Genomic DNA, 22,368 nt, shown 5'->3' with positions numbered 1-22,368 from the left:
TTAAAGTTGCAGATGGAGTTAAGGCTACTAATCATCTGACTTTAAGATAAAAGCAATTATCTTAGATTTTCTGGGTGAGCTCAATAGCAATAAGATTTTTTTGTGAGGTGAAAAAATGAGGCAAGTGGAAAAGCCAGTGTCAAAGTCAGGGAAAGATCTGAAGATACTGCACTGATGGCTTCGATGATGGAGAAGAGGCCAGGGGCTGAGGAATACAGGTGGGTTTTACAAGCTAGAAAAATCAACAGAACACACTGTCCCTGGAGGCCTATATACCTGATTACACTGCAGACACCTTCATGTTAGCCAAGGGAGACCCACTGTGTCAGATAATAAGTTGTTACTTAAGCCACTGAGTTTGGATAATTTGTTACAATAACCATAGGAAACTAACACAGAAGGGAAATTTCCTTTTCCGAGAGTTCTAGCCCTCTATTTCGGAGCAGTCTCCAGAAGGAGACTTATTCTCTATTATTATTCTCTATTCTCTATTATTCTCTATTATTACACCGTATTTCTATTATTCTCTATTATTCTCACCGTTATTCTCTATTATTACACCGTATTTGCTTTTTGTAGCACTTTCCACGACTACAATTAAAATCAGGTGTTATAATTAATTTTTCTGCAGTTAAAATATCTTGAGTGGAGTGTGTGTGTGTGTGTGTGTGTGTGTGTGTGTGTGTTGCTAAGATTGGAAGTTGTCATTTGGGCGAAAGTCTAAGGATTAGTCTGTGGTTTAGAAGAATGTTTTTCCTACATTTTGAATTTAAAATGTCTTTTAAATGAAATGATACTGTTAGAAGATAATGATCTTTTTAAAAAAATGTTCTTTCGGTGTTAGTAAAATGTCAGTGACATTTGTTGATCTACATTTGAACATTTTTTTATAGAATCATGAAATTAAAACAATTGGGAACCACTGCTCCAGACTCTGTTGAATGATGGATGCTGTCAGAAAGCTTCATTCTTTCTTTACCAACACGTATTTTATTGCATTTTAACTTCTAAACTGTATTCCTCATAAAGAAATCATATTTTGTATGATACCCCAGTGCCTGACACAGAATAGGTACATAATAAACATTTTTAAATGACACCAAATTGGGAAATAAAAATTTCCAAGAAATTATATATACAGAAATTATATATACAATGATACTATAAGGATTAAAATCATATTTGTCATGCAAACCCCCTAAGTACTTGTAACTTGCAGAAGTTATACATTTGAAACAGAAATGGAACAATTGTTTTGTAAATAACATGCTTCTAAAATTATATTTATATCCCCAAAATAAATAACCTCAAAAGGTATTAATAAAGCCACTTTTTATATATTTATATATAACAAAATTATTTGGGCACTCATGAAATCATTCTCTCTCTACATGGATTAGTATTCTTTTAAATTAGTATACAGAGGTAGCTAAATACATTTCTCTTTTTGCTTCAGCTCTTAGCACAGAAAACCACTTAGTGCACATTTGGAGTACCATGGAACATAGAACAGGCTCTTTGATTTGCTCTATTTTCTTATTTATTAATCTACTCTCTCTGCCCTTTCCCTATCCAATCCTCTTTGACTTGTGTTCCTTTAATTCTTTTATCAGTTATGTTTCTGTTATTTGCTAAGCTATCACAAGTACTTTCTGAAGATATTCAAGTGCTCCCTGACTCAATCACTGACAAATTGAGACCTCAATACATGAGTTTTCACAATTGCTTGGCTGGAGATTCTTCTCTCTATGCTTTGATTTTTTTCACCATAAGTATAACATCCAAGTGTCATCTTCTCAGTATGTGGTTTGTCTAGTATCTTATTTAAATAAGTGACTCATAAATATTTTGAGCAAAATCCTTTTCTGGATATTATACTGTCTTTATAATGCCTAAAAATGAAAGTAATTTTGAGAGAAAGCAAAATTTGAGCATATAGTTGTGAGCATTCAGTAAATGATTACAAAAGACAAACCTATTTCCTAGCAGGGATCTACTGAAATATGCAAGGAGAAGTTCCCATAAAATGTTACTGGAAAAGTAGAATGAAGTCTAGTCAAAAGATATTTTAAAGGGGCTTTTATTGATCTACATCTTTATTTCCAGTTCTCTTCTTCAGGTCAAGGATTAATAAGGTTTTATGAGAAATCTGTTGCTGTTACTAACAAACCTGAGTTTCTGTGGGGCAAGGGTTGGAAGGAGACATGGGATGGCAGGAGCTTCTCCTAAAAGGATGTGATGGGGCCAAGGGGTGAGCTGTGGCCTCCACACCAGCCTCCGGTCTTTCTAAATGAATTGAACTCATGTTCAGCAACTAGTTGTTCAGCCACTATTTAGTGTGCATCTCCTTTATGGATAGCTTGGCTGTTTTGATTTTTTTTTTTTTTTTGGGTGTAAATGGGATTTACTCAGGGGAGTTCTACCTCCAAGCTATGCCCTTAGCTCTTTTTATTTTTTCATTTTGAAACAGGGTCTAAGTTGCTCAGAGTTTTGCTAAGTTTCTGTGGCTGGCCTTAAACCTGTGATCCTCCTGTCTTAGTTTCTTAAGCACTGAGATTAGAGGTGTACGCCACCTTACCTGGCATTGAAAACAAATCGAATATCATTCATGGTTCTGTGTAAGGTTTTATTTTAATAAGGGTTGCACTGCTAAATGGGAAGTATTGCATAGTGTTTATAGTTATATTTTTGGAAGCAGTAGGTTTAGGTTAAACCTTAGCTCTGCTGCTTGTTAGCTAATAAGGTAATTTTATGCAAGTTACTTGACTTTCCTGAACCTTAGATTTCTTATCTGTAAAATGGACTTATAATCATCCTACTTCTTGGGTGCTGTAAGAATTGAGGGAGACATAGTAAGTGAAGTACTGGTTTAAATTAACTACGTAATGAATTCTGACATTATTACACAAACAATAAAGCAAAACAATTAACACCATGCCTCTAAGTACTTGAATGAAAGTGATTCAGGCTGGGCATGGTGATGAATGCTTATAATCCCAGTACTTGGGAGGCTGAGACAAGAGAATCACAGTTTTGTGGACAATCTCAGCAATGTGTGAGGATCTGTGTGAGGAATAAAATAAGGCTGGGAGTATAGCTCAGAGATAAAATGCCTCTAGGTTAAATGCCCAGTGCCACAAAAACAAAACAACAAAAGTGATTTCAGGACAATAATAGAAAATTATTAATTTTTTGTAGGTATGAAAGTGAGGAATAGTTTTTTTTCTTTCTTACCTCTTAACAAATGAAGAAAAAAAATAAATTCCAAATGTACCTATATATCTGTACTCTACCTATAAATTCCTTTTTTAAAAATAGTATTACTGGAGTCATTTCATACTCAAAGTTCAGCACTGGTCTTCTGATGTCATAAAAAATCATTTCTATCAATCATTGCTATTAGTCTGAGAAAACTTCAGGTTGGATATCATAGTTGACTCAACCATTATTGACATCTTTATACTTATTGTTCTAGAGTAAATATGGAGCAGGAAGAATCAAATTATATTTGATTTGAAATCAATGGTTTATACCGAGACTCATTAACATGTAATACTTCCAACAAAATTTAACAAGAAAATATCACTCATAATTAATAGAACTGTTGGTACCACATGCTACTCATAAAATGTATTCTTACTTGGGTATTTCAGGTATAATTTAGCCTTATGTAGGTATTAACTTCTGCTATGTTTATTTTTCCTCTAAGAATTTCTCTGGGAGAATTGACAGCACTAGATTTGGTGCATTGGAAACAGAATTAAAATCTAAAATGTTACAATCTCAGGTAATAATTCCTAAATTGTCAAAGTAACCCTTGCAGATTTTTTACAATTTCTCAGTATAAGAAAAATAATGTTTTTAATACAAGAAACTTAGTACTAATAAAGAGATGATTTTTATAGACTAATAATATATTTTATAAATTCTATTGCTTAACTTATTTCATGAAAATATGAACAGGAACTTCATTTTAGAGACAGTTACCTTGTACCATAAGAAATAGGCAGTCAGGGCAGTGTCGGCTCTGTTAGAGGATGGTAATTGGGTTTTAATGCAAGTTTATAACCAAACACAAATTAAAAGGACAAGCCATTTTCTTCTACTCTATGAAGAATTACCAGAATTATATGGAGAAAATTAATTTTCCTGAAAGAGAGTTTTCAAACTTGTTCTGAATTTAAAATTTCTACCCTCTTAAAATAAAAAAAAACCAACCTACTAAAATTGGGGTATAATAATAGCTGTGGATTTGGAATATACACAGAAAAGCAATACAGATGATTCAAACATAGGTGAAGATGTCCAACTTACTCACAATAAGAGAAATGCAGATTTATCTTATATTCTGAGTTTTTTTAATTCTATTATTATTAAATAAAGAAATTTGGTTATACACTAGTTACATGAGAATAAAAAAAAGTATGCCTTTTCATACATGGCTGATGGGAGTATAATTCGGATACATTTTTAAAATTTCAAGAGTTCAAATTTGGTTTCTAGTTCAAAGAATGTATCCTGTAGATATATCTGCATTTCTGCAAAATGCCATATATACACATCTGACTTTTGTAGCACTATCTTTAAGATCAGAATGCTGAATCAGATGTTTACTAATATTCCATTGTAAGATATGTATCTTTTACATCATGGAATATTACATAGAAGAAGGAAACATGTTACAGGCTAGATGACCTTTAAGACTTATTTTTTATTTTCTTTGAAGTATTGGGGGTTGAACCCAGGGGCATTATACCTTCAAACTATACCACTAGCCCTATTTTTTTTTTTATATATTTATTTTGAAATAGGGTCTCACTAAGTTTCGGAGGGCCTAAGTAGCTGAACCTGGCCGTGAACCTGAGATCCTTTATCTCAGCCTCCCATGTACTGAGATTATAAGCATGTGCCACGACGTCCAGTTTAAGAGTTATTTTTAAATTAAAAAGTCAAAATGTTGAAAGAATATTGTATATTACCATATTGTTTTTATTTATTATATTGAAAGATAAATAATGGTTGCCCATTTGGTAGAAAATTTGGTTGTTTGAGGTAGGGGTAGAAAGAAGACTTTTTGCTGTATACTATTTTCTACTTTGGGGATTTTGAACTATGTGAATATATTATCTATTCAAAAGTAAATGAATCTGGGTGTGGTGTAGCACTCCTGTAGTCCCAGTATTTGAAAGGCTGGGATAGGAGGACTGCAGGTCCACAGTCAGACTCAGGGACTTAGTGAGACCCTGTTTCAAAATAAATAATAAAATAGGGCTGAGGGTGTAACTCAGAAGCAGGACGTCCCTGGGTTTAATCACTAGTAGCATGTGTATGTGTGTGTGTGTGTGTGTGTGTGTGTGTGTGTGTGTGTATGTGTGTATGCATGTGTGTGTGTTCACACACACACACATACATGCACACACACTAAACAAATACAAACATAAAAAAATCAAAAGAAATTTGCACTATGTAAAACAGAAGTAGTGAGTGGTGCTGTGCACCTTTTTCTGGGGATAGACCTGCTGTGTGTGGGTATGCTGGTGTTTACCCAAGACTTGTGCTGCGCTTGTTGCTGAGGATGTGCTTACCAAGAGTAGCTCAGAGGTAGAAGGCCCCTGGGTTCCATCCCCCGTACCACCACAAAAAAAAAAAAAAAAAAAAAAAAAATTCTATCACAGACACCTCTTGCTTCAACCAAGACCCTGGCAGTTCATGTTTATCTTCCCGTTTTTATATTCCTCCTTTGACAGCCTAAATTAACAAGTGGCAGTGGCAGCAACTAGATGATTCCTTAAAATGACACTTGCAAGTGTGAGATCCTGGTGTCTGAATGCTCCCTTTTAGAAGAACTATTTCTAAATCAATCATTCCACAAACACTTAGCAATCCTGCATCTGCTTTAGGAGGCACCTTTAATGTTCATGCCACTGAGGAGGAAGGAAATATGCAATAATTCAATTTTAAAGTAACTGTAAGGATAGCTCTCCATGGGAGCCAGAAATGCTGAGCAGGCCCCTTAGTGTTAGCAAAGGTTTCCTATCTTTTACTATGACACGTGCTCCAAGTATGAGAGAGCTAATATTTTACATACTTCTTTGCTTAAGTGGACACTCGATTGCTGTTCCTTAACCCATATAAATGGTAAGGGATTCAGTTCATTTCTAATTGGAGGTTACTATCAGGGTTGAACTACTTTAAACTAGTTTGAGTTATTTTGGTCCATTCTTAATGAAGTTTTAAAGTTGCAAAATAATTAAAATAAAAATAAAAGAAACAAGTGTGTGAAATCACCAGCTTTCAACATTCACACCTTAAGAAGACATCAGTAAGTGTGAATATTGTTTGTTTCATTATTTTTGTTTTTATCCCTCTGCTTGATATTTAAAAACATTTATTATTTGTTTAAAAATTTGCATGCAGCTAATAATTATCATCCTTATCTCAAAGGCAGTGCTCTAGGAAATACCCATTATAGAGTGCACTAATATACACAGCACCACAGAACATAAACACCAAATGTGTAGTTGCTCACACACACATACACACAAACACATACACACACATACACACTGTTAATAAAGTCACAGGTAATTCTTATGCATAGATATATTGCTTTTTAAAATATCTAGCTGCTGAGCATGATGGCTCACACTTATAATCCCAGCATTTGGCAGGCTGAGACAGGAGAATCGCGGTTTGAGAAAAGCCTCACCTATTTAGTGAGGCCCTTTGCAACTCAGTGAGACCCTATTTTAAAATAAAGAATAAAAAATAGGTCTGAAAGTGTAGCTCAGAGGTATAATGTCCCTGGGTTTTGTCCCCAGTACTGCAAAAAAAAAAAAAAATCTCTAGGTAAAGAAGGGTGATTCCTAATTTTAAAAGATGTGTTTGGGCGACCGAGAAAAGCGGGGCTTAAGAGCCCCGCTAACAACTAATCTCCATTACCACAAAATCATCACCTTTCATAGCCAGAAAGCACCATCACCAGAGAAACAAAAAAATCACCAGGCTCCAGAGAGAAAGCGGACTGAGAACAGAGCTCAGAGCCACAGAGGAGATACACCGGCCTCACGCCCGAGGACGCGGCAGCAGCGCCATAATGCCGGTGGCAGCGGCGACTTCACCAGACGGCTACAGCAAGCCGAAGATGATAATTCCAAAAATGAACGCATAGTTTCTAATCTAGGAAAAAATATCCGACAACAGGAATCTGATATTGAAGAAATATGGGCCCATTTTAAGAGAGCTAACCTAAGAATAATTGGAATAGAGGAGGGAAAAGAAAGTGAAACCAAAGGGATCAACAATCTCTTCAAGGAAGTAATAGCAGAAAATTTTCCAAACATAGAGCAATCGGTTGATACACAGGTCCAGGAAACTTATAGAACTCCCTTTAGACAGGATCGGAGAAGAGGATCCCCACGCCACATAATTGTCAAAATGACCACTGTGGAAGCCAAGCAGAGAATCTTAAAGGCAACAGAAACAAAGGGTCAAGTGACATTCAGAGGCAAACCAATTAGAATCACTCCAGACTTCCCAAACCAAGTCATGAGAGCCAGAAGGGCTTGGAGTAACATATTCCTAACTCTGAAAGAAAACAACTTCCAGCCAAAAATTTCCTACCCAGCAAAACTTTCTATCAAATTAGATGGAGAAATAAGAAGCTTCCATGACAAACAGAAACTGAAGGAAGTTATGTCTTCAAAACCAGCACTAGAGAAAATACTCAAAGAGATTAACTACAAAGAAGAAATAGGTAACACACACCAGAACCAGAGAAACAAGATTTTCCATCCAACAGACAACTAAGATTGGTTATCTGTGGAGATTCATTATTTATGTTAGTCTTTTACCTATCTCTAAATTGTATTGTTTGCCTTTATTGTTGTTAATTTTTAGGATTTCTAGTTGGAATATTAATATACCTTCAGATATAGCATTTGGAAATATTTTATCCCATTCTATTAGTAACTGTTAACTCTGTTTACATTGTCTTTGGATATACAATATTTTTTATTTATTAGGGAGTCTGTATACTCTTCTGTTGCCTGTGCCATTGAAATCATATCCAAGAAATCACTGCCAATTTCAATGTTGTGAGGTTTTATGACCCAGATTTTCTCCTAAAAGTTTAAAGTCTTAAGATTTATATTTAGGTCTTTTATCTATTTTGAGTTAATATTTGTATATGGGATTAGGTAAGGGTCCAACTTTATTCTTTTCCATGTAATTATTATGTTTTAACAATATTTAGTTAAAAGATTATTATTTCCACCACCAAATGTTCGTGGAAACCTTGTCAAAAATAACTTGACGATATAGGGAAGAATTTAGCTCTAGGCTTGTATTTAACTCCAATGGTTTATACTGTTTTTCTATTAGTGCTGTACATACATAGAAAAAAAGGATATGGGAGAGGTATAAACAACAAAAAGAAGGAAATTACCTCTTCTCTTCACTTCTCTTTCCTTCCCTTTCAGCTAGGGTTGGCTGAGTTAACCAAGAAGTCAGGTTCAGAACAAGCGAATGTGTCCTGATCTCCACCTGGGCTGGACCATCCATCAATTGGAACTGGGAGAAGTTTATACTTTCTACTCTAAATCATGTTTCACCCCTCTTTAAATAAGACACACCGACAAGCTCATTACCATTGCACTCTGTAGATATTCCTCTGAATTGATCCTCTCATTGTAGCTCAGTCTTACGTACATAGTCTACTGTAAACAAATCACCCTGGACCCTTGGTCAACAGGTTAAACACTTTTTTTTTTTAGTGGTACTGAGGGTGCAATCCAGGGATTTTTCTACCTCCAGGCTATAATCCCAGACCTATTTTATACATTGTTTGGAAACACAGTCTCTCTAAATTGCTGAGAGCCTAAGTACCTGAGACTGGCTTCAAACCTGTGCGATCCTCCTGTCTCAGCCTCCCAAGTGCTGGGATTACAAGTGTGCGCCACCACGCCCATAAACACTCTTTCCATGTCTTCAGCTGAGCTTCCATAGGAGCATATGTCTATTACAGTCTCCTCTTTTCCCTCTTTTCGATCCTTAGAACTTGCAGTATTTCAGAACATCATGTCATCTAGATGTTCTGCCCTAATTCTGTCATCTACCAGACTGGTTATATACCCCTGTCTACTAAGACTCAACACCTGGCTTATATTTACTCTTTGTCTCCACATCATCCTCATTTTCAGATATCTAGCTGTGGGCAAATCTTTAATATACTGGCCACTCACTTATTTATTTATTTATTTATTTATTTATTTATTTATTTATTTTTATTGGTGCATTATACATACATCTTAATGAAGTACAAGATGGTAGAGGCATACATGCACACATCACTCATTTATTTATTTTTTTTTTATTTATTTTATTGGTGGTACTGGGGTTTCTGGAAGCCCTTCTACCTCCGGGCTACACTCCCAGACCTATTTTATACTTCTTTTTTATTTGGAAACAGGGTCTCTTAAGCCAGCGCGGCTTGCTTCCAACCCGCGTGATCCTCCTGTCTCCGCCTCCCAAGCGCGGGGATTACAAGCCTGCGCCCCGGCTCACTCATTTATTTAATTTCTCAACTTCTGTAGGTTATCAGCCCAATTTCATGGAATTGAGATATGTTTTTCAAATCTCAAACTCCAAACCCCCAAATGTTGTATCTTGACCAAGCCCCCTATCCTTATAGCCCTTACACGTGCATATCTTCCAGTGTCTTTCCTTTGAGCTTGGGTCCCTAAACCAGTAAGCACTATTTTAATCCCACATCTCTCTTCAGTTCTTTTCTACCCAATTTAGACTCTCAGCCCACCGTGAGAACCACTCTCGTTAATCCCAGAGGTTCTGCCCACAGGTCCTTCTCATCACAACCTCAAATCTAGCCAATCATAACTTCTGGCTTCTCAAAGACATGTTGAAGAAAATCATGTGGCTTTGCAGACTATTGTCACTAGAGACTGAATGATCCATCTTCTTAGGCCACGAATCCTTCTCCTTCTTCTTATTCAGACCCTAATTTGTCTCTGTTATCTTTTCAATCTAGTTTTAAGTCTCAAATTCCTCAGTTGCTTTCAATTATTAACAACTCTTCCTATCTCAGTGGATCAGGTTCCCATTTATTCAAGTTTTATTTTACTACCTGTCTCAAGACTCCCATCTTTTTATATTTCTTTGGGGATCTTAAACCTTCAATTACCTTTTATTTTACTTTCATTCTTTTTCTATGAGCTTTTATAATATAAACATACTTAGTTACCCCCCCCCCCTTTTGGTACTGGGGATGGAACCCAGGGGCATTCTACCTCCAAGTTACACCTTCAGCCATATTTCTTATTCTTTATTTTGAAACAGGGTCTCAATGAGTTCCAAAGAGCCTCACTAAGTAGCTGAGGCTGTCCACAAACAATGATCCTCCTATCTCAGCCTCCCAAATGCTGGGATTACAAACATCCATCACCATGCCCAGGTAGTTTTCACATTCTTAAAACAACTTAAAAAAACAGCCATGTTCTACATGATTCTTGGGTCATTGTTCTCTTATTTTCCTTTCAAGGCTAAGTTGCTGGATGGCACGTCCACATTCCTTTCCAGGCTACTCTCTGCTGCTGGAGGTTAGTTTTGTTCAGGAAGGCTGTGTCCCATAAGCAGAGTTTGTTCATGATAATAGGCATTAAAAGCAGCTTTCTTGGCCCAGTGTGGTGGTGCAAGCTTGTAATCCCCACACTTGGGAGGCTGAGATAGGAGCATTGCACAGGTTCAAAGCCAGCCTCAGCTACTTAGTGAGGTTCTCAGCAACTTAGTGAGAACCTGTTTCCAAATTTTAAAAAAAAAAATCAGTTTTTTATTAAATCAGCTTTCATTTTCATGTGGTGGTTTATTCTAATAGGGGTCATTAAGATTATATCATGTGATCAATCACCAAATGAGTAAAAAAAAAATGTACCAGTATGTAAAATTTCAAGGTATTTATGCTTGCTAATATTAAGTTAATACACTAATCATATGTCGAACCCAGTTAGTCTAAGTTTTCAGGCCCAAGTTATTTAATCCCCAGGCTTGTTTAACTATAGTATGCAAGACACATTCTTTTTTTTTAATTTTTTATTGATGCATTATATTCAAACATCATATTGGGGTAAAAGCTTGTGTGTACAAACATGTACACATCGCTGATTTAACCCCTACCCAATTCCCACCCCATTCCCTCCCCTTCCCTCCTTCCCTTGCTTGGCTTAGTGATTGACTTTGATATGTTTAAGTACATTGAGTGTTTTAGAGATTTTCTCCCCCCCGCCCCTCCTTTCTTCTCCTTTAGGTTGCCTTGTTTGTTCCTCTACAGGATTTCCTTTTTCAAGAGTTCCTCCTATGACCTATTTCTCCCTAATTCTCACATATTAGGGAAAGCATCTGATTTCTTATGTTTTGTGACTGACTAATCTCACTTAGCATAATGTCCTCCAGTTCCATCCATTTCCCTGAAAATGATGTAATTGAGGTTTTTTTTTTTTTTTTTTTTTAAGGAAGACTTCTTTTTTGGGTCTCAGTGATAACAATTAGAATATTTCTTTTTAAAGACTTTATAAAAATGCAAATTATTCACTTTTTTTTTTGTAGTACTGGGGATGGAACCCTTCTGCCTCCGGGCTACACTCCCAGACCCATTCTATATATATTTTTTTTATTTGGAAACAGGGTCTCTTAAACCAGCGCAGCTGGCTTGGAGGCTGCGCGATCCTCCTGTCTCCGTCTCCCAAGCGCGGGGATTACAAGCGTGCGCCACCGCGTCCGGCTATTCTTCACTTTTGATGCTACTGTAGATTTGGCTACTTCCCCACAGCCTTCATTCCATGAGGATTAACCTTTTGTGATTACTGGTTTAACTTAGTTTTATAATTTCTTAATACAATTAAGAGATTCCTTTTCTAATTGTCGATATTCTCCAGGATTTTTTCCTCATCCTTCTTTTATTCTTATACTGAAGGCAACATCAGCCACTGGCAACTTCTTGATGTCTATCTTTGGTCATGTTTCCTTTTCTTTCTATGTGCCTTTAGCCAGCAAAGGTGCTGCTCCAACTGGGCTTGCTACCAGCCTTCAAAACAATATATTCAAAATTGCTTTCTTTCTCCTCATTCTTTTCTTTGCTTTTCTTCAACCCTCCTTCATCTATGTCCTTTCTTCCTTTCCTCTTGTTTTTCTGCTTTTTAAAATTAATATACTTTAAAAAAATCGACACATAGCAGTTGCCCATATTTAACACCTATTATAGGTGATTTTAAAAGAGAAGAAAGTGAAGGGCATTTTCTCTTTTAGTGGTTCTTAACCTTCAGCTGTTCAACAATTGACCTGAGAACATAAACACTAATCCCTAAGTCATGGTCGTACTCAACCCTGGAGAATTGCATTAGACTAAAAAGGGAGTAGATTTGGGCATACCTATATATTTAATAGCTCCCCAGGTTATTATAATTATATTAAAATATGAGGTTCATGATCTTTTTATATGAAGTGTGATTCTCCTTATTTGTAAAGTAACACAAATCATTGCATAGACTAACTCACTGAAAATTCTCTTACCAATGCCCTCCCATACTCTACCACCATGTAAGCAATGGGAAAACTCAGTTCTCTCTGAGTTGGTCAGTGTCCTTCTGGAAAACTTCTCTTGGCCCTTTCTTCTACTATTCCTGTCCTGTCATCCCACCCACAAGCTCTTCTCTGTTACTGTAGGAAGTATACACAAGCAGAAATTGTTGCTCATTTCCTAAGTCTGTGGCTGATTTTGTATGAAAGGGAATAGGCTTAGCAGGAGACAGAGAGCCAGGAGACAGGTAAGCTGCAGAGTCAGGACCACCTGTCTAGTAACTGGCCCATCAACTGGAGGAACTGTGTCAGGTATACATCATATCTCCTAGCACTTTTCACATTACTCCGCTCCCCAACTATTGTGTTCTTTTAACCAATAATCAACTCTCCTCTGAGTATCTTCAACCTTTTAATCCTTCTGATTCTATTGGGGATGAGATTATGATCACTGGAAGTAATTAAATTACACTAAAATATGTGGACAGTCTTTTTAAATGTCCCCCTGAAAGTCACATTTCAGCAAAAAATAAAATCATTTAAGATAGAATCATAACACTCTGAACTAAAAATCAAAACTATATAACTTGAAAAAACAAAGAAATCCTCAGAACTCAGGCAGTAGAACCCTGATTTCTTGTCTATCTGGCTCTTTGAGGGGAAGGGAGCATGTTTTATTTGTAATTGTATTTCAGTATCAAACACTGTTTCAGGCCAAAACAGCTAGTGTTAGTGGTATAACATTCTTTTTCTTATAATAACAAATTTAAATTTTTTACTTAATCACTGTTTAACTATAGGAAAATATATAACTGTATTATTTTTGAGGTTCAGAAAGACATCTGTTCCGTATTTTCTCATCATGCAATTTTGATAACTTTTTTTCAAATATGTTTTGTCATTATACACTATGGTGTCTCTAGATTTAAAAAAATGGCAACAATAAAAACTACAGAGTTCAACAGTCAACTCATAGCTGGAAACTAATAAAACGGACTATTTCTAGCATAACTATTTGTACATGAAAGTGAAAGCTTATATTTTTGCAAGACATAGTTAATATTTAAACTGGTGTTTGATTTGGATCACTGCCTCTCAGAGGGGGAATCAAGTATGAAACTGTGCATTATTTTGTCTCTTGCTTGATTGGATTTTAAATATCATTAGAAAAACACTATAATTTTTTTGTGTGTGTGGTACTGGGGTTCCTGGAAGCCCTTCTATCTCCGGGCTACACTCCCAGACCTATTTTATACATTTTTTAAAATATTTGGAAACAGGGTCTCTTAAGCCAGGGCGGCTGGCTTCGAACCTGCGCGGCCCTCCTGTCTCTGCCTCCCAAGCATGGGGATTACATGCCTGCACCACCACTCTCGGAAGAAGAAGAGGATTATGGATTTAAAAACTATCAATGATCATAGAGCCATGAAAAGTTTTTGGAGGACTAAGGTTTCAAGTTAAATACATATTGTATAGAAAACTATGCATTTAAGAAGTATCCTGCCAATTTACACTTTAATTTAGATTTTATCATGTTTTTCAATAAGCAGTTCTTGATAGCCTATGTGAAAGCATCTTTAGTTAGGCATTAGTTATTATAATTTATATGTTAACTGTCTTTTAAAGGTTTAAGAAATTTGCTCAAAGTCACATAACAATTAGGCATCAGACATACCACCCCAATAATCTGACTCCAAGTTCAGCAATCTACTCATAGGTAGAGCTCTGTAGTCAGTCCCTTAGGACTATGAATCTAGATACAAGGACTGCTTTCAGCTAACTCACTAGCTGGCCAATGGCAGGAATTTCAGAACCAACCAGCAGTTTGGCACAAGTTTTTGCCATTCAGAGAGTGGTTCTTGGATCACCTGCATGGACAACATTTGGGAATTTACTTGAAATGAGACATCTGTTGTCTCACACTAAACCGAATATGTCAGAGTCTGTATTTTAAAAATTATTCCTTTAAGTCAGGCCATGGTGGCACACATTTGTAATCTCAGCACTTGGGAGGCTGAGACAGGAAGTTGCAATTCTGAGGCCAGTTTTTGCCATTTAGTGAGGCCCTCAGAAACTTAGTGAGACCCTGTTTAAAAAAAAATAGAGCTGGAGGTATAGCTCAGAGGTAAAATGCCCCTGGGTTTAATTACCAGGTATTGATAAGTAAATATTCCCTTAAAATATTCCTGTATAATTTCCCTTAAAATATGTAAAACAGCCATGTCATGAAATCAGGCCACATTAATTTAATCCTGGCCCTTCCACAGATTAGTTACGGCATATTAAGAAAGTTGTTTCACATTATATAGAATTGTTTTCTTCATCTGTAGAATGGGAATGGTAATATATATCTTAGAGGGTAGCTGCAATAATTGTATGAATAAAAATGCCTGAAATACAGCAGGACTTTAAGAAACTCACACTGAACTCATATGTAAATCCATAGATGTGTAATAAGACAGTTGAGGCACTCAGAGAATTGGGTAAACTTTTACTTTCCTGACTATGTGGCACACACAAAAATAATACCTGTGTTAAACCCATTTAAATTAAACTTTCTGGGATATACACATTTTTGTGCCCTAGAGATTTGCTGCAGAATTATTCTCAGCAGAGCAATTATAGGTGCGGCTGCCCTGTAATGAGATATCTTTGCTACTTCATTAAATAAACCCCCTTGAATGAGCTCCAAAATGGACCTGCCTTATACCAAATTCCATTATACTAAAAGTAATCTTATAAGAAGGCCCTGTTGTGGGTTCATTTGTCCTGGATACCTAATGTTTATCATAAAGAGAACGTGTTCTAGAACAATGATTCCCAAAAGCTGGTTCTTAGACCAGTGTTTTACTGATCCAAGGGGAAATAAAAAATAAAGACAACTTAATAAATTTTCCATAAAACAATTTATTTTTAAAATATTCTTTAATCTGAGAATATGGCCTTTTTACTTTTTTCTACTCTTTTGGTGTTATGCTACTGCACATTTTATGAAATAATGATGGTAGTGGATGGTAATTTTTTACAGTGTTCCCATAAAAAAAAGAGCAATCTCAGGTGTATTCATTTTGAGTCACCCCCCCATGTCATTTTGGCATGGGGCTGTATTTCTATTTTCTGTATTTCTATCTTTCTAATAAACTTCTTTAAATCTTCAAGAAAAAAAGAGCAATATCTGCCTATTTTCTGCCTATACCCCTCATTTAAAAAGTTTTATGGATTTTTGAATTAATAAATTCTGAGTCATAGTTATTGAAACATCTGGTTAAAGGGAAATTCTTTCCTATGAGATTTCATAGGAAAGAACATGTTCTATGTTGGGCATAGAACAGTGTTAAAGACAAAACTGTAAGTTGAAAAGTCAATGTGTTAATCAGATGTCACTATAACAAAATGCCCAAGATAATCGATTTGTAAAGAGAAAAAGTAATTTGGGTTTATAGTTTTGGTGGTTCCAGTCAGTGATCAATTGTCCCAACTGTCTGGGGTGTGTAGTGAGGCATCCTATCATGGTTGGAGCACATGGCAGAGCCAAACTCCTTCCATCACAAGCCAGGAAACAGAAGAGAAAGAGGAAGGGGCTGGAGTCTCACCTAATGGCCTCTCAGTAGGCCCCACTTTTCAAAGGTTCCAACTCCTCTCAATAGTGCCACCCTGGGACAAAGCCTTCAGCACACACAGGTCTTTGGGAGATGTTTATCATCTAAGCTATGGTAGTAAATGTGTTCAATGTAAGCATATCACAGACCACAGTACTCTTCAAACTACAAGGTGCATAAGGAATACATAGGATCTGTTAAAGTATAGACTATGATTCTGTAGTCCTATAACAGTCTGGATTTCCACATTACCAACCAGATCACACTTAGAGCAGTAAAGGTATAGTAGTTGGGCTGGTAGGGTCTCAAACCAGACAGACCACTTAGGTTCAGATCCAGGCTTTACCACTTACCACTTACTTCTATCTGTGGACCTTTGAACAAGTTACTACTTAATCTGTGTACCTATCTACCTGTTGGTTTTCTCATTAGTAAAAATAAAATATAGTGATAATATTAATAATAATAATACTTGCTCATAAGTTTGTTGTGAAAATAAATGGAATAGATATAAATATGCCTAGAATGTGCACACAGTTCCTGGCTTGGAAAGAGCTCCATAACTTTAAGCTTATAGATCAGTGACCAGAGCACCAAGATATTAAAAAAAGAGATTAGCACCTAAAGGAGTCCACTCTTGTATGATCAAATCAGAAGTATTAAAAGTTCTAGTTGGTAAAGGGTAGAAAGAAGCCTTTTATGTTTTCTTTCACTGGATCAATGGTGGTTTTGGTTTTGTTTTGACTTGTTTTTTTTTTTTTTTTGTTACTGGGGATGGAACCCAGTGGCATTCTACAAATCTTTTCATTTATTTTTAAATTTTGAAACAGGGTCTTGTTAAGTTGCTGAGGCTGGTCTTGAACCTGTGATCCTTCTGGGATTACAGGCATGTGCTATCATGCCTAGCTTCAGTGGGAGTTTCTTGAAGTTTAATAATTTTAATCTGTTCTGGTTCAAAAGGTGGAAGTTTTTAAATTACTAAAATTCTTTGATTAAGGTTGAAATGATGGTATTAGTTAGGTCACATGCCGCAAACTTAGAAGAAACTTTGATAATTTCTTTGAGTGTTTTTCCTCTAAGTGACAAGAAATATCTGATTACTATGTCCTCAGACCTTTATAATTCCTTTTAAGTCTTTACTAATTATGATCATTCTGTGAAAGTATAATTATAATATTTATTTTCTTCCTATTTTTATTGATAGCTATAAAATTTATGGAATAGTAGTATATATCACCCAATCCACATATACAACTATAAGGCCAATTATATATTTTTTCTTATAGAACCCCTATTATTACAGCCAATGATTTTGTATAATTATACAGAAATAGTACATAGGAATGAAAATAACATGAATTTGTATTTTTATCTTCAGTTTATATCTTTTGTTCTGTTTTGTACCTTGAAAAGGTAGAAAGAAGTAGGTATATAAAGCTAGAAGGCCACAGTAGAAAAATTTCATTTCCTGAGAGACAACAGATGCTAACTTCCTGAAAAGTAATAATGATATCAAAAACCTCCCGAAATGACAAGAGCTTTACAAAACTCCAGTTGTTCCTACTGATCAACAATTCTAGGAGACTTTCTGGAACATCCAGGAAACAGCATCCAAAACCCAGCTAAGGAGAAGGAGACTCAGAAAAGGACACTATGCAAATCTCAGGACACAGCCTCTGAGACCCTCACTGGAAAGGGGATTCAGAAGTGCATAAACCCCTACACAAGCCAGACTAGTCATTTTTCCCACTCGGGAGCCCTTCCCTTTTAGGACCTTTGCTGTTTCTCACAGGTTGTGTTGGCTTTGAGAAAAAGCAGTCTGTAATTGAAGGCACTTGGCCCAAACAACTCTCACGTAGTGACCAGAACGCATGTGCTGGACATCAAGCCTGACCAAGGCCCGTAGGGGTAAGGTGCACCTCTCTTTGGTAGATGGGGTAAACTTTGGGAGAAAGCAGTTTGTAACTGACAATGCATGGCTTGGATAACTCCCAAGTAGTGTCCAGAAGGTTGCTACCGGATACCAGGGTCCCCATTCCTGCAAGGGTAGTTCTGCCTCCTTCTCCCCTTTCCTGTTCTCTTTACAGGGAAACATTTCACTCGCCTTCCTGTTTTCTGCAAGTGTCATTCTTTGTACTTCCTAGAGAAGAGCCCTGGACAGGAAACATCTGTTTCAATATTAATACAAATACATTAGTAAATGATAACTGATTTGAATAAAAGCTGAGAACAATTGATAAGTTCTTCATAGAGCTAAGGATAATTTTTTTTTTTTTTTTTTTTTTTGGTGGTACTGGGCTTCCTGGAAACCCTTCTTCGGGCTACACTCCCAGACCTATTTTTATTTGTAAACAGGGTCTCTTAAGCCAGAGAGGCTGGCTTTGAACCTGCGTGATCCTCCTGTCTCTGCCTCCCAACCGTGGAACCGTGGGGATTACAAGTGTGCGCCACCACGCCCGGCAGAGCTAAGGATAAATTTTACCTATATGACTGGTTCAACTTTATCTAGTAAAAAGACACTATAAAAAACAAATTATTTATTAAGTGTATTTAAATAAATGCCTACTATTTATGAAATGTGAAAAGATTAAAATTGACTCTTTTTTGAAAATTAAATTGTAATCTTTATTGCATACCATTTTGTCTTAATCGTTGCAAATTTATTTTTTTACTTAGTGACTTTTAGAAACAAAAGGAGTGATTTTCTCAAGAGCACAATTAAACTAGTATATAAACAGAATATTCCTATTGGGTTTACTAGATGCATTGAAAATATGTCAATTAATAAATATTTAACAATCCCCAGGGACTTTTCCTAGTTTGTACTTTTCCATTTAATTTTTCAAGTCTTACCTTTAACCACAGACAGTCCTTGACACACTCCTACAGCTATGTGCCATCCATTTGGCAAGCATCTGGACACCTCAAAATACCTCCCAACTACTGGTACTCCTTGGAGAGATGCTAGCAATTACCTTCTTTTTTTGGTAATAGAAGCTCTGAACATTAGGACTGTCTGAAACACCATATTTATAATCTGAATCTAACCTTATTTCACACACACATAGATACATGCTGATGTGTCTGACTTTCAGGTGTGATCAGTATCAACATGCCTCAGTCCCTGTCTCCCCATCCCCCCTTAGAGCTAGGCGAGCACATGAGAATAGGAGGCCTACTTTGAGTAATATCTGAGAATACTGAGAGAGAGTTAAACGAGATGATAAGTTCAGGAGAAGAAGGGTTAAAGAAGCTACAAATCTTTTCAGTTCCCAGTAGCTTTGGTTTATTAAGAGACATTTTAGGTAAGATTTCAAAGTTAACTCCCAAGATAATTAGACAAAAGCTAGGCCAGATGTCTAAGCTAAGTTTTGGTCTCAAAATAATTACCTTTGTTAATTACCAGTAATTAGTGTCAGCATCCAAAACTTTCTTAAAAAATGAGAGAGAGAGAGGTGGGGGGAGTTTCAATTGTAAAATTACATCTTGAGGCTATCAGCCCTGATTCAGATTTGTACAACTATGAACACAAGGTTTTATGGAAAACTGGATATTTTCTTCCAATCAATATAGCTAATTTTTACTTCTACCTATACTTATTTGAAGTTTTTATTTTTTATTTATTTAGTTTTTGTGGAACTAAGGATTGAACTCAAACGATTCTACCTCCAAGCTACATCCTCAGCACTTTTTATTTTATTATTTGGAAACAGTCTCACTAAGTTGCTGAAAGCCTCACTAAATTGCTGAGGCTGGCTTCGAATCTGCAATCCCCCTGTCTCGGCCTCCCAAGTAATGGAATTACTAGTGTGCATCACCATGTTCAGCTGGCCCAGACTTCTTGGAACTTCTTAAAACATCTTTTTTGTCTATATGAGGCCTTTTATAAGAAGCATTTTTATAGATGCATATATTTACATGCTTACAAATAATTTTATATCTATTCCCCCTTTATCGTGCTCAGTTTATTTTTAAATATTTAAGGGCAACAGTGTCTGGTACTTCTCATTAATAATTAATCCTAGACTTAGTCATTCTAACCTGCAAGCAAAAAAGGAAATAATACTTTATAAATTTATACAACATCTCACATTTGATTCCTGCTCACTTTCATGCCTCCACGGTGGATCGATTATTCCTTCATGGCATCTTTACTTAAATGTTTACTGGCCTGAGTCCCTTATCAGTCTGTCAGGGAAGGTACTGTGCCTTAACACTTTTTAAAAAATATCTCTAGTGCCCAGAAGGCATGTAAAGAATGCACTGAAATGTGTTTTGTAATTAATGAAATATACCAACATTGCCAGGCTAGAGGGACTTCTAGTTACAAACTTTGGTTCTTTGTAGTTTTTCAGTAAGACATGAGATGGAGCATTTTTTTCTTTCGATTTATTTTGTTTTTGAGTTATGGTTCTTAAGTTTATTTTAGTTCAGGGGCTAGGTCTTAATGCCAAAATGTTGCAGATAGAGAAATAATTATTTATAAAGCTCACTAGAAAGAAGAAAGAAAGAGGTTTGCTGATAAAGTTAAATACTGTTATTTTGTTTTGAATATATATTATGTACAGCCAGGCATAATGATATACACTGCAATCCCACCTACTTGGGAGCCTGAGGCAAGAGGATCACAAATTTGAGGCCAGCCTAGGCAACTTACCAATACCCTGTCTCAAAATAAAGTTTTGTAAAAGGGCTGGGGATGCAGCTCAGTGGTAGAGTGCTTGCCTGCCAAATGTCAGGCTCTAGATTCAATCCCCAGTACTGCAAAGGAAATAAAAGCATCATCCCACACTAAAAAGTAAGATGGTTGTTTACTCATGAAATCTACAGACCAAAAGGGGACAATTCAAATATTCGTTTACTGCCTATTTCTAAACAATCTATATTCTACCCACCAGCTTTGTGATATAACTTTATGGCTTTTATAGGTGTACATCTAAATTATGAAACAAACTGCATTTTTATGTATGCTGCTATTCACTGCAGTGTTTGTTACCAGAGAAAAAGCATTGGGGTTATTTCTGTATGTCAAGTGCACACAGGCATATTTGCTTCCAGGCATATCTTATCTATTTGCTGTATGTAAACTGGAAACTCTGTAATACCGATGTTAAATATTTTCACCCATGCTTACTGTTAATTACAGTCTGATCAGAATCACTCAAGATAATTGCAACTTTCCATTCACCACTTCCTGTAATCAATCTATATTGTTTTTAATCTCATACCTCCAGTGCTGTTCTGAACTGTCCTGCTGCCACAGCATATTTCTTTTGTCTATAGCAGGTGCTGGCATCTTTTAAGGCTACCTGAAGCCATTTGTCAATCCGAGGCAGAAAGCTGAAATTAGGTACACTCAAAGGGTCTACTATTTCAGCCTCTTGGCATGTTGGCTGAATCCCAGCAGATGTGAAGGACTCTACAAACTCATAGCTCACTTCCTCTTCATCAACGTAGACCAACTTCATTTCCACATCCATGATGTTCTTTAAGGGGATGTGAGGCAGAGGCACAGTGATTAACTGAGTGTCAAGTTCCATTATCTTTGCCTCTTTCTTTCCAGCTGGCTTTTCTTCACCTTCTGCCTTCCGTTTAGAGGCCACTTTCTCTAAATCACTGTTTTGTTTTTCTTTGATGTTCTTTGCCAGTTTCATTCTTTCGCCTGTGATTTCTACTTGTTTATCTCCACAGTGTTTCTTAATCTCAGGTGGCACTTCCGCGCTGTTCGACGAATTTGCTAAGGTCGACATTTTCTGGCTTGTGCTTATCTTTGGGACAAGCTGATCACGATAGGCTCTCTTCACTGTATTCTCCAAATTCGGACTGCTTCCTGAATCCATTTAAACTACCCCAACTCCTGTAGGGAAAAGAAGAGGGAAAATAGTATTTTGAGTTTCTAGTTGTTTAGACTATAGTTGTTTTTATTTAAAACACTGCTTAGTAATTACAGATAGTTATTGCCTTAAAGTAAAACTGTATTTATATTGTCTCCTGACTACTTTACTTGGGCAATGTATGTTTCAATATCAAAATAATCAAGATACTTGTTGAAAACATGTGGAAATTAATATCATTGGCAATCAGAGAGATGCAAATCAAAACTACCCTGAGATTTCACCTAACTCCAACTAGAATGGCAATAATCAAAACACAGACAACAACAAATGCTGGCGAGGATGTGGAG

At 36.3% G+C, this 22,368-nt stretch overlaps 1 protein-coding gene across 1 annotated transcript in view; it reads right to left on the bottom strand.

The window, feature by feature from the left end:
• SPATA16 (spermatogenesis associated 16) overlaps positions 1 to 22,024 on the bottom strand; it is a gene marked incomplete at both ends in the record, with an annotated part of 238,626 nt that extends 216,602 nt beyond the window's left edge. The window contains one exon of the mRNA XM_080696395.1: positions 21,413 to 22,024. Coding sequence (XP_080552521.1) covers positions 21,413 to 22,024 — 612 coding nt within the window. The remainder of the gene's footprint in view (positions 1 to 21,412) is intronic.
• Between the last annotated feature and the right edge of the window lie 344 nt (positions 22,025 to 22,368).

The sequence above is a fragment of the Muscardinus avellanarius genome (assembly GCF_963383645.1).
Source record: "Muscardinus avellanarius genome assembly, chromosome: 5".
Classification (NCBI taxonomy): Eukaryota; Metazoa; Chordata; class Mammalia; order Rodentia; family Gliridae; genus Muscardinus; species Muscardinus avellanarius.
Note: the sequence above shows the minus strand (reverse complement) of the source record. Positions and strands in the feature narration are given on the sequence as shown.